The sequence below is a fragment of the Lepus europaeus genome, chromosome 16, assembly GCF_033115175.1.
Source record: "Lepus europaeus isolate LE1 chromosome 16, mLepTim1.pri, whole genome shotgun sequence".
NCBI lineage: Eukaryota > Metazoa > Chordata > Mammalia > Lagomorpha > Leporidae > Lepus > Lepus europaeus.
The window spans coordinates 47395166-47413627 of NC_084842.1; the positions used below are offsets into that span (position 1 = coordinate 47395166).

At 55.0% G+C, this 18462-nt stretch overlaps 1 protein-coding gene across 1 annotated transcript in view; it reads right to left on the reverse strand.

Moving 5' to 3' along the window:
• Nucleotides 1-6014: 6014 nt before the first annotated feature.
• Nucleotides 6015-18462, reverse strand: part of KIF13B (kinesin family member 13B) — a 212894-nt gene continuing 200446 nt past the window's right edge. The window contains exons 38-40 of the mRNA XM_062212673.1: nucleotides 13939-14001; nucleotides 10541-11387; nucleotides 6015-6378 (exon numbers count right to left, since the gene is read on the reverse strand). Of these exons, the coding sequence (XP_062068657.1) occupies nucleotides 6113-6378; nucleotides 10541-11387; nucleotides 13939-14001 (1176 nt within the window). The 3' untranslated portion in view covers nucleotides 6015-6112. The remainder of the gene's footprint in view (nucleotides 6379-10540; nucleotides 11388-13938; nucleotides 14002-18462) is intronic.

The window sequence follows — 18462 nt, forward strand, 5'->3', positions numbered from 1 at the left end:
ATTCACTTCCCAGCCCTCCAACCTGTGCTGTGTGTGTCCACCTGATGAGCCTTCCAACACCATGACAGGCTGTGGGAGCTCTCAAGACCCCAAACTATACCTTCCCTTGCTGTAGCACAAGCCTCCCCAGCCTTCCTTTATAGCCAGCCCTAGCTCCCATCTTCCCTCTCTACTATCACATGAAGATCAGGCATCCCCTAAATTGTTAGGATCCTAACAGCATCCCCACCCATTTGGAATACATACAGCCTTTTGACATTGTCTGCTGGGTAGGTAGTTCTGTGTGCCTGTACTTTACCACTGTAGCTGCACCCTCAGCCTCATCTTAAAAGAGTGTGGTCTCCTGGGGCTTTGCCTATAACAATAGAAAACAATTTTTTTAAAAGTTGAAGTTTTTTTGGCTTTAAATTCTTATTTGAGAAACAGAGATCTCCCATGCATGGGTTCGTTCCCATGATCCCACAACAGCTGGAGCAGGAACTCAATCCTGGTGTCCCACTTCGGGGGCAGGGACCCAACGACTAAAGCCATCACCACTTACCTCCCAGGTACACATTAGCGGGAAGCTGGACTTGGGAAAACAGCCAGGACCCAAACCCAGGCATCTAATAGGGGATGCAGGTGTCTTGAATGCCAGGGCAAATGCTCGGAAGGCTTGGGATCAAATCTGTAAGATTCAAGGACCAAGTGCTGAGGCTTCCCTCTCATGTCAGTAGACCCTGGAATCCACTGACTTGCCCCCCTCCCCTGAGAAAACCAAAGTAAAAGATCTGTTTTCTCTCAGTATACATAGTTAGAAATGACCACAAAATATTAAGCTGCTCTTGAACTGTTTTGATGTTGCCACATGGAGGTGAACAGGAGTGGAGATGGGGGCAGAGGCCAATACTGAGGACCGTTCCCCAACCCAGTGCTCTTCTAGGATCTGGCCCCAAACTGCCGTTTCTGCTTAGGCACCTCACGGCCTGCTATCTCCCTTGACTGCAGCCTGCACTCCAGGGTCCCCCTGCGTGGATCCCAGCAGGAAAGTTTGTTTCTTCTAGACTATGCTCCACAAGGCCAGGCACAAGACAGGCACAAATGGTTTGTTGAGGGACTCGAATGAACGAACTCAAGCCCATTTCAGGGTCTGAGCTACAGAAAGGCCTCCTCATTGAGCTGCAAGAGTAGCAGCAGCTTGAAAAGTAGGATTTATCCTCAGAGCTAGATCAATTCTACATTCAGATTCCTGCCTCAGTCAGAGCAGGGCAGCTCTGGCTGCCAGATTTCTGTCATTACTTGGCAGTGCTCATCTCCGAGAACAATTCTTCTGCACTTATGAATATAAACAAGTCCTGCTGAGCTGTGCTCTGAATGCCGGCCACCTCTGATCAGACCTCCGCATGGCTGTGGCCATACACTGCTGAGAATATTCTCTATCACGTCCATCACGTCCCTTGCTGGCTATCAAAGGGGGCCTGGTCTTCCCCTGCTCAGAGCCCAGCTCCACCATCTACACCAGTGTTGCAGACCCATGCTGGGCACAGAGCTGGACAGGATGTCTGCAGTAAGCTGGCATCCCTGGCAAGCAGGGCTCAGGATATTATCAGCTTTTATCACAATACAATCATGAAGTCCCAGAAGGAAACTACTTAGGAACACAGGTTGACTTAACTCATGGGTTTTGGAGGCTCCATTCCAGAATCCGGCAGTTCCATTGGCTGAGTGTCTTTCTGGTGAGGCCTGAGAATGGCATTGGCAGAACAGGTGTAGAGGAAAGATAACAGGGTGAGCCAGGAAGCAGAGTGGCTGGGCCCGCCTCCCGCCTCCAGGACCAACCCTCTTGCCAGAACTACCTTCCAGCAGGATACCCCAATGACTTCAGGCCCTCTCCACTAGGCTCCACTTCATCACAATGGTATTAATTTCCACCTCTGTACACCATTAACTTATGACTTTGGGGTCACAGGAGTCCAGAAGACAAACCCTACTGAAATCAGAACATGTAGTGAAGTACAAGTTTACCCAAATTCAGCCCGGCCTGGCCAGCCCGCCACAGCCCCAATCCTCCCTCTCAAAACACCTTGCCCCAAAGCCTGCCAGGGTCCACCCACCTTTAAGGTAATGGAAGAAGTTCTCCACTCCCAGTTGTAGGGAAGGACAAGTCCAGGTGGACAATGGAGCTGGGATGGTCCTTCTCAGGCCACCTTCCCCTGGCTAGCCCAGAAGTTCCCGTTACCTTGTTCAAGGCCCCCGCCAAGTCTCTACTGATCCCTGGCTTCTGCAGGGAGCTGAGTTCTAAAGAAGGGAACAATGCTCAAGGAACCAGCAGGCCTCTCTGGGTTCTCCGTCCAAATCCTGAACAGCCAAGCACTTCGTGGGCAAGGCTGCGAGGCGAGGGCCCTGGGGCCCGCTGCCGAGACCCGAACCTACCTCTTTCCATTCTCATCTGGAGGAGTCCCACCACCACCACCAAGAACAAGGCTGTGCCATTACCAGGCAGCCGTCTGCAGTGAGTTCAAGACCCCAGGCACCGGGAAGGGAGAAACGAGACCAACCACAGACATAGGCAAGAAATCATCGGAATTTATTTAGAAGCTGTTGGTCATTTGATGGGAAGGCAAGTATAGTACAAAATTACACTGGTTTAGTTCATTATATGATACAAATCTTTCTTTACAATTCATCATAGAGTCTTTGGATTTTTTAACTCCCATTTGTGTACCAAATCAACATAATCCCCAAATCAGTCATCTGTTAACATGTGAACCTGTCATATTTACAAACACCCACACACACACAGGATGATCCAAGACTCTCCCAACACCATTAGTGTCTGCAGCCCAACAGGAAGGCACCAGGGACTGTTCTGAGAAAGGTGCTTTTGGGTCCATCTGCGTCAAGTGTCCTGCGTCAAGGGGAGGCGTGACCGCCACCGTGGGCTCTCACCCGCTGTGGGCACCCCCGCCACTTCCTCACATGTGCACACAGGCCGGCCGCAGGCAAGCAGGGCGAGTCTCAGCAAGGAACACACATACCCAGGAACTTCTCGTCTTTGTGAAGCCCAGGGGAGAAAATGCGGGGATTCACATGGGGATCTAAAACCCTTCTAAGCCATCCTGCCTCGAGTGCTCATGTTCTTGGCCCAATTCTCTCACTAGGCACACAGGGCTCTACTGGTGGGCCCAGAAATGCCCCTCCCTCTTCCCCCAGGCCCTCCAGCTAAGCTGCTGACACACCCACCGCCCACCCTTCACTGCCAAGGGTGGGCATGGCCTGCAGCCATGTGGGAGGGGCCACAAGGGGTGCTGCCAGCCCAGGGTGTGCACAGTGGAAGGCAGAGGCCTGGCTGGTTGGCTGTGACCTGTCCTAACCTAGGTGGCCCTACTGGCAGGCACACACTGACCACACATCTGCCTGAGCAGAGCCTGGGACCTGCTAGGAGCGGCGCCCAGAAGCCCAAAGCTGCTGCTTTCCATCGGTCTGCCCAGTGAGGTGATGGGCAGACTGAGGGCCCAGAGCCGCCCGCCTCACCTCCTGCCGCACCTCCCCAGGAAACGCTGGGCCCTGGGGCTGGGGGACTGAGGGCAAGGGTGACCACGTCATTGCTTTGCCGTGTCAGTCTGCACCAAAAAGCAAGAGCAAGGAATCAAAGGCGGAGCAGACAGCAGCAGTGACGCTGTGAGCAGCTTCCTCTCTCCAGTCCGAAGGGGCTGTGCAGGGCAGCGGGGCAGGGGCACTGAACCCACCCACTTCGGCCTGGTTCCAGTCACAGAGGCGCTCAGGGCCTTCCTGGGACAGGGCTGACAGATCTCAGGGATGCTGTGTGGTCAGATCTCCCAGGGACACCAGGGTGGCCAGATGGGCCTTGCGTGACCCAGGGCAGGCCACGGGCTTCTCCTAACAGCCACGAACGAGGCCGAGGCCTCACGTCCAGGAGCGCCCTGGCCAGGCAGGGCACTGCGCCTGGCAGCAGAGGGACCTCTCTGTGGGGCAGCGAGCCTAGCACACAGCAGGCACAGGCCCCGGGTCGGAGCAGAGGCGCCCCGGCGTCAGCACACGGACAGGAGGAAGTAGGGCCGGGGCCGTCAGCTCGGGAGCCGAGGCGCTGAAACCTTGCCACGCAACAAAGGGCTGGCCTGAGCAGAACAGTTCCAGGCTCTTCCACTGCTCCTGGAGCTCGGGAACCTGTTCAGTCAATAGCCCCACTCTATCCCGTTCTGTCTTAAAGCAACACCAATGCTACCCGGGGCCCCTCATCCCCACCCGACTCTCCCAGCAGACCCCCCGGAAGGCCATGGGCATCACGGCCCTGGGAAGACGGCTGCAACAGCAGGCCACAACCTCACGGCCCTCAGTCCCAAGGGGGGGCCCTCAGGCTCTGGGCGGCCAGCAGCGCTCACCTCCTGAGACAGGGATGGCACAGGACCCTGCCCCAGTGGACACGCTGACGCTGGCGGACGTGGACAAAACCCCACCCGAAGCACAAGTGCGGAACACTTCCCTGCCGAGCAGAAGCTTTAGAAGAAGCAGAGCAGCAATGACGCGCTTCATTCAGCACTGAATGCCCAGCAGGTGTCTCCCCCAGGGCCAGCTGCAGAGCGCCTGCCTCCAGGCGGCCCCCCAGCAGCAGGCAGGGTCTCCTGACACCTGCCCCCAGGCCAGGGGTACCATGCAGGCCCAGGGCAGGGCGGCCTGGAGCCCCTGCCAGAGACCACTCTGTCCTTCAGCCACTGCGGGCCAGCCTCCCCCTGGAGCTGGCCATCTTGGAGCACTGGGTTCATGACTGAAACCAAGCAGGGCATCCCTGCCTCCAGAGCTGCGGCAGCTGTGGCATTCTGAGCCCCACAGAGTCCCCCATGAACGCTCCCGGTGTTCGAGTCTGGGGCGAGCGCGAACGACAGGCTGCCCGCCCACGGAGCCCAAGGCACACCGCGACCCCAGAGCTGTGAGGCCACAGCAGCCCGGGGCTACCTGGGGTGCATCCTCTGCCTTGCACTTGACCAGCCCACCATCTCGCCAACACGGCCCTGGCCCCCAAACCTGGCCCCAAGGCTCCAGGAATAACAGTGTCCCAGCAAGGGCCACTGACCCGCATGGCACAGGACCAGCCAACTGGCCTAAGGACCCCCTCAGAAACCACAAGTGCAGCCGATACGGCAGCAACTCCCCACCCAGTCCAGTCAGTGCCCACAGAAGCACGAATGTAATTCTGCAAGAAGTCTGTCGTCCTCTTCATCGGAGAAGGGCCACGGTGAAGCCGCCGTGCAGGGGCACTGGGAAGGGGCCCCTGCCAAGGCAGGAGGCTGCCAGCTCCCAAAGGCACAGAGCAGCCAGCGAGGCGGAGGCAGGCCCCAGGCGGCCGCACCTGGGCCCCTGCCGATTGTGGCTCGCGAAGGAGTTCGGGTCGGGTGAAAATAAATAGAAATAAATATGTTCCAAGCATTCTGTTAAGGGACTAAACGGCAAACAGAAAAGACTTTCCAGGTGTAGACACACTGAAACCCACAAAGAAACCCAAGGCACCCTATTGACAAACGGGACAACAAGGCGGGCTCTGGCCACAGCCCTGCCTGGAGCACACTGGGCCCTTGGAAGGAGCCTTGGGGGCCAAGCAGAGGCACTTCTGGGCTGGGGGGCCTGGGGGGCTTACAGGACAAGGGCAGCCACGGGTGGGGGTGTTGGCGCCAGCCCTCCAGCCAGAGGACAGGACAGGAAGGGCACTAGTTCGGATTATTGCTTAAATTAAGACATGAATGGGGTCACCAGACTCCAAAAAAGCAAGGGGCACAAAAGCCCCAGTGGGGAAGCCCCAGGTACAGGCAGGCAGGGAGATGGCCCAGCAGGGCCTGTGTGTCCCCTAGGACCTCAGCCCATAGGCCCACAATCCCCTGGGGCTCCCAGAACCTTCCACATATACCTGAAGAGGCGCAAGCTGCAGTGCCTCATCTTCCAAGTGCAGGAGGAAAGACACTGGAGAGCTCCAGAGAGGCTGGGGAGGTCACCAGCCCTGCATGTGCAAAAAGCCTCCCCCACCCTGCGGCCCCAGCCAGCCCCCACCTCCCCAGCGGGCCATCACCACAAGGGCTCCAGGGGCCGGCTCCCCAGCTCCTGTTCACAGGGAGGCCACAGCTCAGCTAGCCCAGGATTTCCGGTTCTCGGGGTTCTTGTGGCTCCTGTCGGCCTTGGCCAAGGCCGCCGTCAGAGAGGCCAGGTTGGTGGCAGAGCCCGAGAGGGTGGCGCTTCGGCGGGTCTCGGGGGCACCCTGCGGCCGGAGCCCTGCACTGCGCCGCCGCCCGGTGCTTGGGACCCTGCGGACCCGGCTGGGCCTCACCAGCAGACCGTAGCCAGGGTTGCACTTGAAGTACTGCTTCCCTCCAATGGAGCCATCGTTCTTTCCTGCAGAGGAAGAGGGAGGAAATGTGGAGGGGTGTCCCGCGCCTCTGACCTATCACCTCCTCCCTGAAGATACCACGGCCCCCACACTGCCGCCTCTGTGCCACTGCCCCATTAAAGGTCCCGTCCAGGCAGCTCCTGGGCCAAGCACAGGGTGACTGTCACCCAGGGCAGCAGGCAGTGGTCACCAGGGATGGACGCCCCCTGGCCCTGTGACAAGGTGTTGGAAGGTCCTGCCCCGGGGAGAGACAGACCGAAGCACAGCTGGCGCCTCGCCCCATCCAGTGGGCACAGACCGTTTTCCACCCAAATGATCAAACTGCCATCTAGGCAGGGTGGCCTTGGTGGAATGATTCTTTTCCCTGAGACTACTCAGGGGAAACCAGCCAAACCGGCCCAGGACAGCGAGTCAGGCGCTAGGCTGGCCTGAGCACCCCTTGTAAATGCACACAGGAACTCCGGAGGTCACCGGGAGGGTGGCACACCGGGACTAACAAAGGGACCACCTGACACCACGGCCACTGGGAGACGGGGAGCAGGCTCAGCTCGGGGTCTTCTACACAGGCAAACCCCCTACCAACCTCCCTGCTTCTCCGCCTCCCTCCTGACAGGCCTGGCAGCTCCACCAACAGCCCCATGTGGCCCCCACGTGGCCCTCACGTGTGTCTCCTGTCTCCACTAGCACATGGACCTGCACCTCAGATTCACCTGAGAGCGCGCACACACGCTGCCCGGGGGCCTCCCCACCTCCTTGGCAACACGGCCACCCTGCTCACCACCTCCACTGCCACAAGGGTGAGCCCCCAGCAGTTCAGGCTGGAACAGCCACCATGGACCTGGGGCCTCATGGCCTACCTTTCCGCTGTCAAATGCGGCAAGCCCGCCCTGCCTCGGCTCGACCCCTGAGGAGCCCTGGGCCTGGGAGGCTGCCCGCCTGACCCTGGGCCCAACCCCATCGCCTTCCCCAGTTTCTCCTTCATGTCATTCCTGCCTTTGTGTACTGGGACATTATAAGGAACACCTACCATCTTCTAAACCCTAACCTTAATTTACTTTCTTCATACCATTTATTACTATCAAAGTTTTATTTGTTTCTTTAGTACTTTTTCCCCTCTAAAATAAGATAAATAAAATTTAGGGACTTGATCTCCACCACTAAGATATATTTCGAACCTAGAATAGTGCCTAGAATACAGTAGGTGCTTCATTAGTGTTTATTGGATGAATTAAATTATTTGCTAAGCCCTTTTTTTTTTTTTTTTTTTTGGATAGGCAGAGTGGATAGTGAGAGAGAGAGAGACAGAGAGAAAGGTCTTCCTTTTTGCCGTTGGTTCACCCTCCAATGGCTGCCGCGGCCGGTGCATCACGCCGATCCAAAGCCAGGAGCTTCTCCTGGTCTCCCATGCGGGTGCAGGGCCCAAGGACTTGGGCCATCCTCCACTGCCTTCCCAGGCCACAGCAGAGAGCTGGCCTGGAAAAGGAGCAATCGGGATAGAATCTGGCGCCCCAACCAGGACTAGAACCCGGTGTGCTGGCGCCGCAAGGCGGAGGATTAGCCTGTTAAGCCACAGCGCCGGCCACTAAGCCCCTCTTAATTCTTAAATCCAACTGCAAATACAAACTCCTGAATTCTCCTCTGCATTTCAGGAGAAACAGGTTTAAAAATATTTCTCAGCCTCTGATTCAAAAGCTTCTAGAATCACTTCCAATTCAAGCTATTCTCTGCCAGATTATTTGTAAAAACACAGAGGACTTCACAGCAAAGCTCACAGGCCCAGACACAAAGGTGACGTTGTCAGCATGGTCTGTACAGCAAGAGATGGGCCTGTGCAGCTGTCCAGAGCTGCCTTGGGTTTGCAAGGTTCAGACCCCATGGCTGGGCTTGGACAGAAGCCAGCCTCACCCCATCCAGCGAGCAGCTCAGGAGACTCAGTGTCCAGAAAGTGACTGAAGGAATTTCATGTGCGGTGGTGGTCAATCATACTCACTTATTTTTATTTTTTTTAAATATGTATTCATTTATTAGAAAGGAACAGAGGGAGAGATTGTCCGTCCACTGGTTCACTCCCCAAATATCTGTGCAGCCAGGGCTGAGCCAAGCCAAAGCCAGGAACTCCATCCAGGTCTCCCACCAGGGTGGCAGGGGCCCACACACTTGGGCCATCTTCTGCTGTTTTCCTGGGCCTCTGGCAGGAGCTGGATTAGAAGTATTGCAGCTAGGACTCAAACTGGCGCCCCAACGGGATGTCGGGGTTGCAGAGGGTGGGCTAGCCCACTATATCACACCACAGACCCCTCGTAATCACGTCGAACAGGGCACATGTGGACTCACTCTTGGGACGGCTGCGATCTGGAACTTGCACGGCATCCAGGCAGCCTCCAGCTGCCTCTGGTCTGTAGACATCACACAGCACTGTCCCTCCCTCCCTCCCTCTTCTGACCAGAGGCAGAGCTCCCCGTCAGCCCTGACTGCTGTCTTCTCATCCCTCAACAGCTCCACCTGCCAGCCTCACCTGGGGAGGGGCTGTTCTGACCCTCATCTGCTGTTAGGGGAATGAGTGCACAGCGTAGCTGCTTTGCTTCTGCTCACCACGGTAGCCACATGCTGAGCTACTGCCCAGGTAGCAACTGAAGAGAAATGAGACCATGTCCACAGCAAAATCTCCACCGAACAGTGGAAATGAGCAAACTAACTATCCATCATGGGCAAATGGCTGAACAAAATATGGTCTGTCCATACGTGGAGTATTACTCAGTCTTAAAAAGTAATGCAGGCCAGCGCCGCAGCTCACTAGGCTAATCCTCTGCCTGCGGCGCCGGCACACTGGGTTCTAGTCCCGGCTGGGGCGCCAGATTCTGTCCCAGTTGCTCCTCTTCCAGTCCTGCTGTGGCCCAGGAGTGCAGTGGAGGATGGCCCAAGTGCTTGGGCCCTGCACCTGCATGGGAGATCAGAAGGAAGCACCTGGCTCCTGGCTTCGAATCAGTGCGGTACACTGGCCGCAGTGGTCATTGGGGGGTGAACCAATGGAAAAGGAAGACTTTTCTGTCTCTCTCTCTCACTGTCCACTCTGCCTGTCAAAAAAAAAAAAAAAAAAAAAGTAATGCAGTGTCGACAAGGCCTCAACAAGGCAACACCATGCTGAGGGAAAGGAACCAGACACAGAAGGCCACACAATGCCTGTACCCACTGACATGGAGTCCACATTATGACAGTTCATGTATATTGAGAGACAAAAAGCAGGTTAGTAATCGAGGCTGGGGGAGGGGAGTGGCTGCTAAGGGCAGGTGGAGGCTTTCTGGGGTGATAAATGTTCCAAAATCCGGTTATGGTAAAGGCTGCACACTCTGTACTAAATACTACTTGACAGCAATGGGTAGATTTTATGGTGTATAAATTACATGGCAATTAAGCTATTTAAAAAACCAGTAATAGGGCTGGCACTGAGGTGTAGCAGGTAAAGCCACAGCCTGTGACACTGGCATCCCAAATGGGTGCCAGTTTTGAGTCCTGGCTGCTCCACTTTTGAGCCAGCTCCCTGCTAATACATCCTAGAAGGCAGCAAATGATGGCTCAAATGTCTCTGTCCCCTACCATTCCCGTGAGACCCAGATGGAGGGCCAAGCTTCTGGCTGCAGCTTGGTCCAGCCCCGGCTGTTGAGGCCATCTGGGGAGTGAACCAGTGAATGGAAGATTTCTCGCTGCTTTTTGCCAGGGGTGGGGGGAATCCTTCCAAAAGACAAATTTCTTCCTTCAGTCCTGCCCCTCAGTTTTTCGGATCCTTCTGTAATGAGCCTGAAGACCGTGCCACAGTTCTTTCACCTCTTCTGGGGAGACTCAGCCCAGGTGCAGAGAAGCCTGGATGTCTTAGGTAGAACTTACAGGAACTGCAGCTGGAAATGACCGGCACGCGTGTAACCCAGGCAAACAAGTCAGACAGCACTACTGTCCTATTTCAAATGCAGACGCTTCTGTGAATTAAAGGGTACTAAATTCCCAAATGTAGAGTAGCTTTCAATGACTATCGTGGGTTTCTGAGAAATTTGGGGAAACTGCAAATGTTGAAAAAGTTCAGAGAGAACAGAGACCCCCAGCCTATGCAGAGGGCAGCCTCCCACCAAACCAAAGGAGGCAGTGGAGTGGCCGCTATGGCCTGGCCCCACTCACCTGACGGCAGGTCCAGCTCCACACCAATCCACGTGCCCTCCTGGAAGTCGGTTGGCCCAACGTACCGCACGACGCCCATTTTGTTGGTGCCCACAGTGACATACTCTCCCTCCCTGAGCCACTCAGGGACTTCACTGGCGTCCTCAGAATCGGAGGCCACGTCCGGCTTGGCAAGGGCCTGTGCCACTGCCCCCGCTGCTCCCGCAGCCAGCGGGTCCTCCTCGGCACTGGAGGAGCCCCCGGAGTCGCCGCCAAGCATGCGCGTGAAGGACTTCAGCTCTGAGGTCCGCACCTTGTGGATTCGGAAGGGGGAGGAGGGCGCCTGGGGCGCGAGGTCAGGAGGTAGCTGAGGTCTGGCGGCCTGGAGCTCACAGCTGGGGGCGGCCTCGGCCTGGGCCTCGCGTCTTGCTGGCTGCTGGCTGGCCGGAGGGTCAGGGGCGGCTCCCGAGCGGGGCTGCGCACTGGGCCCCGCGGCGCCTGGCCGCAACTGGGGGTCACAGGGAGCATCCGGGAGTGGTGTGAGCTCGGGCTCCAGGCTGGCGGCACAGAGGGGCATGGGCGGGGAGCCTGGTGTGTGACCACTGGCTGGGCTCCCAGCGTCGAGGCCCAGGCCCAGTGCATCCGACAGCGTAGCGGTGGAGACGCTGTGGGAGAAGTACCCGCTGGAGGCCTCGCTCACGGGGCTGGGAGGCCCATCCTGCCCTTCCGGGGCCTGGGTGGTGATGGCGGCGGCAGCGGGTGGCGATGAGGCACCCTTAGCAGGTATGTCACAGATCCTGACCGCGGGGGCCACCGTGGGCACCGTCACCTCGGCAGACACGCCAGGTCCCAGGCTTTCTCGGTGCGCCTGCAGGGGGAAAAGGGCGAAGCACGGGGCTGAGAACACAAAACGGGGTGTTCACGCCCAGCAGAATCCAAAAGCAGTGTGTGGGTGTGAAAGGCCACAGCTCTGCTGGGGGCAGGACCGACTGGCTGCAGTGCCCTTAGCACCTCAGTCCGCGTGACCTTGGCCCTGCATGTGGCCACACTGAGGGTCCACCGAGCCACACCCCTGTCCCTTCCACGTCTCTTACATAAAGTAAGATTCTGCCACCTGCCCCCACTCCCCAGCGGCACGGTGCACACACGGGAGGTGTGCACCCCCTGCACCCCCGCACAGACTGCCAACTCTGCTCCCTTGGAAACGCATCCTCTGCCTGCTCCGACCTCGCAAGGAGACAGAACCGGTTGCTCAGGAGGCCAGAAGAGCACTTTTCTCCAGCAGAATCGAAAGGATGATCTCATCGGAGGATTTGAAGTGCTTTAGCAGCCTGGGCACCAAGAAAGGCCCCGGAGACTGCACCCGGCAGGGTGCCCCTGGCTGGCAGTCAGAAGAAGAGGAAGAGACAGAGGCTCCCCGCAAGCCCCAGCCCTTTCTCTTCCGGGTCAGGGGGCCTCTGACCTCGAGAGGCAGCCAGGAGGAACCACTGACTGAGGCCGGCCCGCAGCACCTGTGCTGGCCGAGGCCTCTCATGTCACACCCGGCCCCGTCTCATGGGAAATGAGGACAGCGGCCGCTTGTCCAAATCCTGGTGTTTCTGAGGCACACCGAGGTGCCCTTTAGTTTATATCCTAAGCCGGCAGAGGCTGGCGGGCGGGCATCTTCTACTCCCTCTTCACAGGGACAGGGAAGGCAGGAATGGGCAACGAGGTGGGTGGGCTGGCGAGGGGCGATACTCAGAGAAAGAAATATGCTTTCCAATATTTACGGAAAAATTATTTATATTACAGGAATGGTCATTTTCCATTTGAAACACAGGATTTATTTGAACTGGGAAACAGCTGAGATCTATAAGTCTCTTACAGTTACTTGGCTTAACTCAGCACGTTGATAAATCATGCATTTTCCTGTGAACTGTCATTGATATTCCTGTTTCCAGAGGCCCTTTTTCCCCACAAGGCACACTTTCAGGGGATGAAATTAACGGCACCTCTTGAGATTAACAGCCCATTTTTGTGATGGATCTCGGGCTGCGAAATTTACTCAATCCAATAGATCAATAACTGTCACCAGCATAAATACTCTAAAAGATTAGGCAATCCTTCAATCATTTTTCTTTTGCAACTTGTACGTGTTTTATTTATTCTTTTCTATTTTCGTTTTCAAATCACTGGCCACGCAGGGAAGAATACACAAGCAACACAAGAACTCCGCTCCCAGCAGCAGCTGTGGGCCTGCAATGCTCCTGTTTCCTTCTCGCCACCACGTGAGACTGAGTCCTCAGGAGCTGGCGGACTGGCTGCAAAAGGGACAGGAAGGAGCCCTGAGGGCTGTCCCCAGGGACTGCCTTGGGGTCGCAGGCATTAGCCAATCTGTCTGCAGGAATCACTGGTAGGGCACAGGCAACAACTGTTATCTCAGTCATCCTGGAGGCTCCCAGTAAGTGAAAGGGCAGCCTAGGGGTCAGGTCTGCTGTAGCAGCAACAACGGGGAGACCTGCAAACCGGCAGAAGGGGGCGACTGAGCGCAGCTGCGGAACCCCACAGGCCCCAGCACTCCGGGCAGCGGCTCCACTTGACTGGAGCTGATCCGTGAGTTGCAACCTGGCTGCCACCCTTGGATTAAGCCCTGAGAGAGACATTTGCAGACATTTGTGCAAAAGGCCAGACTTGAGGAGATGGCGAAGGTGAGCTGCAGACCCTCGGGCAGCTAGGGCACCTCCAGCAGCATGGGCCCTGCTATGAGCCTCCGTCCTGCCCAGGGGCTCTAACCTGCCTCACAGAATGACAGGCACCAGGGCGGGGGCACCAGGATGCTGTCTACGGAAAGGCCCAAGAGCTGGAGTGAAAATGCCTTTGAGAAATGAGGAACTCACAGAGGTCTGAATTCTCTGTCAAACTGCGGGGCCGTTTTTGCTGTTGTTTTAATAAATAAAATTTCCCATAAAGATGGAGCATTCCTAAGAGAATGAAAGCACAGTTGGGGAAAACAGATTTGCTATTCATAAGATGAGAAGTGCTGTTGATCTGTGGGAGATCATAAGAGACTATTTTCTCCCCAGCTTAGCATTAGTCTTTTCACGCTGATATCATGAATCGGAATGAAATGTAAAACTGAGAATTAAGCAAACACTTAGAAGAAGGAGATTGTTCTGTTTATAGAAATCTCCTCTGCCTAGCAGTGGGCTATTAAAGCAGCAGACGACATTAGCAGTCAAGCACCTAAAAGTTTAGCAATCATATGATTAACAAGTTGAAAATAGAAAAGTGTAACAAGGAAAATATAGGGGGAGAAGAAAGTGACCTATATTATAGTTAATTATCCAAATGGGAATGCTGAAAGAAAAAAACCTGGGGTGTGCAGCAAACAGTTTTGGCATCAGGGCCACCCACTGTGCAGGGGCCCCCGGCTGACTCACCTCCTCCGTCCTGGCTGCCCGGACATCTGGGAGAGCAGACTGCACCATGATTCGGGGCACGGGCTGAGGAGACAAGGGCACGGGTGAGGGACCCAGAGGGGCAGAACAGGGACCCCTGGGGGAGGTTTTCACCGGACAAAGCAGAGAGCAAGCAGCATTCACCCAGGGCGAACTCTCACAATGCTACAGAACTCCAATAAGTAGCCGCCAAGCAGGCCCACGTGTGCTAGGGGCGCCGCCTCATACAAAAAGGAGCCCGGGGCAGGGCTTACTCCCCAGCAGGGACGCAAGACACACACTGAAGACAACAGCGCACAGTGCACTTGTGCACCCCCACATGCCCTCTCTTTCCTCAAGGGCTATGCAGACCAGTGTTAGAAGACTTCGCATGGAGAAGTGGCTAGAATAGGAAAGATCTGTAAAGATTTTAGGCACAATGCGGAAGCCAAACCAAGCCCTGATGGCCAGGAAGAACCCACGGCAACGTGATGGCACAGGAAGTGAACAGGAAGGAAGCCAATCTGGCTGGAACACAAACCCAGAGCACAGAATAGAGCAGGTGAGCACATCTGGGGTCCTGGGGTGTGTGAAACCAACCTAATTAGGTAATAACAAGGGCTCTCTACCCATTCCTAAGCACACAAAGCAGAAGATGGCTGAAGATTGGAGAAACTCATCTGGCAGTGGGATGCAAGTTGATTGAAGAAATATTTAAAGTCCAAGGAGGCAAGTTAGTAATGAGATTCCACCAACAGAGCAGGTGTGAGGTGATAAGAGCCTGAATTAATGGACATGAGCAACATCACAGGAAAGGACTTTGTTACTTGTAGACATATCATTCAAAGAACGTTTTTTAAAAAGCAGCAATGATAATAATAATAATAATGAGAGCCACGATAAGGAAACGGCAGGAGGAGCAGAAGGCACCAAAAAGTCATTTTGTAGCTGCAGAGCTAACAATGGCAGAGGGACATAAAAGCAGGTGTGCAGACGTGGTCGTCTCTGCAAGACACCAGGGGGCTGCCCTTTCTACCTTCAGCCTCCTGGCCGCCTCTGTCCAACCCAGGTCTCCCTTCTCTGATGCGAGGCTCTGCACGGAGCCTCTGCGTGCCCGGCTCCAGAGAGGGCTCGTCCTGGCAGAACAGGCCTAGGACTGGCTTTCCTTTTCTTGCTGGGTCCGGAGGCAACAACAGTTGGCCGCTGCCCTAATCCAGAATTTAAACTGCCTATAGACAGAGATTCCACATCTTCAAGCTTCCTTTCTTCTGGTCCCAAGTAATCCAGTTGCTTTTGGTCCCTATGTGCAGCTGGGCGCTGAGGCTTCTATGCAGCTAGGACTTTTTTTTTTTTTTTGGACAAGCAGAGTGGATAGTGAGAGAGAGACAGAGAGAAAGGTCTTCCTTTTTGCCTTTGGATCACCCTCCAATGGCCGCTGTGGCCGGCGCATCTCGCTGATCCGAGGCCAGGAGCCAAGTGCTTCTCCTGGTCTCCCATGTGGGTGCAGGGCCCAAGCACTTGGGCCATCCTCCACTGCACTCCCGGGCCATAGCAGAGAGCTGGCCTGGAAGAGGGGCAACCGGGATAGAATCCGGCGCCCCAACCGGGACTAGAACCCGGTGTGCCGGCGCCGCAAGGCGGAGGATTAGCCTGTTAAGCCATGGCGTCGGCCACAGCTAGGACTTTCTAGACAGAGCCGGCACGCTAAGTCTGCACTGCTGAAGTCTTCACTTCTCCCAGGGAGCCCACGCTCCGGAACGAGGGAGAAGAGCCCACTCGGCTGCTTGTTAACCTGAAAGCACAAGCATGGAGTATCTCGTTTTTAGCAAAGCGCAGTATTATAACCACTTACGCCTGGGGACTGCTTCTGGAAGAAAACAGAGGATTGTGCTAGAAGGGACCAGTGACAGGACCTGAGAAGAGGTACAGGGAGCGGACTGAGCAGGCAGCCGTAACAGATAAAGATGGAAGGTGCAAAGCCACCAAGTGAAGGAACACACACTTCACCCTGCAAACCCTGGGCAGGCAGGGCTAGGGTGGGAGGTGTGTCCGAGGGAGGACACCCTGGGGGCAGCGCACTGCATGTGATAAGGGCCTGAACCACAAGACCCTCCAGCTCCCACCTCAATTCCCTGACCGGGAGCCAGGATCCCCTCAAATCCCACAACAACTCCCACTCCTCCCACCTCCCAAATTCTCCACGGCTCTCTGCCAAGTCCCTGAGAACCAAGTCATCTTCCAGCCTGCATCCCCCCTGCTCCCAGCCAGGCCTGAGTGCAGGGGCTGCTGCCTTTGTTTTCACTTCCTTTCTGTAGTACCTAAAGCGCCCCCCACCCCCACCCCACCCTCGGGCCCTGACATGGGAAGGTGTTCAAAGTATATTTCTTGGCGAAGCCAGACAGAAGTTTGTCAAGCTCCAACCCCAAAGTACTCACATTTCTCAGATCTTATTCACAACCAAGACGGGAATAACTATTTCCACTAAGGTAGAGTTTACCCTTTCAAAACTTAGAAATACAGCTCTCGGCGTTAGCGCCTCTTCTTGGAGACGGCTGCACGGCGAGAGCCAAGTGGAGGAAGAAGCGAACGCGCAGGCTGAAGCGCAGAACGATGAGACAGAGGTCCAAGCACACTGCTGGTCTGTGCACTGTGATGGCCGAAGGAGAAGAAGTGCCAGACCACAGGACACTGCTACAAGCTGTTGGACTGCTTGCTGCCATCTACAACTTGTCTCGAAAGATTTGGAACTTCCATCGTCAGTGGATCACTGAAACCACCTATGAGATCCACTCTGCTGACAGCAGAACAGTCCCTGATGCCCTTTGTCCCAGGCCTGGGACATTTTGGACCAGTTCTGTTCTCAGTTGTGGCCAAGCAGGACATGTGTACAATAAATCATCTCCTCTGCTTAGTGGAAGAAGTAAAAAACAAACAAAAATAAATAAAACAAAAATGTAACAACCTACCACGAATGTAAGGGTAACTGTGTGGGATGAAACTTTTATTTTATTTTATTTTTTATTTTTACAGGCAGAATGGACAGTGAGAGAGAGACAGAGAGAAAGGTCTTCCTTTGCCGTTGGTTCACCCTCCAATGGCCGCCACGGCCGGCACACCGCACTGATCCGAAGGCAGGAGCCAGGTGCTTCTCCTGGTCTGCCATGGGGAGCAGAGCCCAAGCACTTGGGCCATCCTCCACTGCACTCCCGGACCATAGCAGAGAGCTGGCCTGGAAGAGGGGCAACTGGGACAGAATCTGGCACCTCGACCGGGACTGGAACCCAGTGTGCCGGCGCCGCTAGGCGGAGGATTAGCTTGTTGAGCCATGGCGCCGGCCTAGGATGAAACTTTTTTAATGACTCAATTAGAGCACAAATATAATTTACACTTTTTTTTTTTAATGACTCAATGTGATTAGAAAAATTCAGCAGGTGCTTAAAAATATTTGTGGGAACACATTTAAGGAATATATGCAATCCAACACTGTTTCTGTTGATGTCAATTCCGCTCAAGAGTCTGTACCAGGGCTTACAATGCACAGGGCACCATGTCAAGTGCTGCCCATGGGTACAGAGTCTGCTCCCAACCTACTGACAAGCTACTCTGGGGGAAGAATGCACAAGCACATAACCGAAAAGTCCAATATGGGACAGGGATCACAATCAAAGTTTCCAATGCAAAGGATTTCAGAGGAGCAAGGGGCCCTAAATAAAATGGGTCTTGAAAAACTTCATGGGGCAATTTTATGACGAGGCTGGCCTTGAGCAACGTGACAAAGGTATGATGGCAGAGGGGCCACACTGTGTGCCGAGTGGTCCCTCTAACCCTGGAAAAGCAACTAAGTTTTCCAGGTCTTGGAAAATGGAGATCTCTCTAGACTAACCAGCAGAGAGAAGGGTTAGGGCCAGATGGAGGTGGCCTTGTTTGCTCACCATAGGTTTCTGACTGAAGCCATGAGAGAACTATGTTTTGAGAGGTCTAATCCTTATCCAGAGGAGATACTAACATTAGCATAATCAACTAAGAAATTCCAGGGCCTTTGGTGTAGCAATTAAGCTGCTGCCTTGGATGCCCACAATCTGTATGGCAATGCCTGGGTTGGAGCCTTAGTTCCACTCCCAGTTCTAGCTTCCAAGGCAGCAGGTGATGGCTGAAATAGTCGGGGCCCTGCCACCCATGTGGGAGACCTGGATCAAGTTTCTAGCTCCCAGTTTTGCTACTGTGGGCATTTCAAATCTGTTTCTCTCCCTTCCCAAAAAAATTTTTAAAGAGAGAGATTACTTTAGTTGTTCCACGAAGAGAGCTACTAAGAGCCCGAATTTGGATGCTAAGAGAAAAAGGGAGGGAAGTTCAGAGACATAAAGGAGACGATTTGGCAACAGATGTCTGTGGAGACTGGGGAAGCGGAAGATGATGCCCAGGAAGTTGGATGATTTGGAGAAGGGAATGCAAGTGTATGTGTGTGTGTGTGCTAGGGAATGCGAGTGTATGTGTGTGTGCCCGCATCTGCAGGGGGGCTGGGGGTCC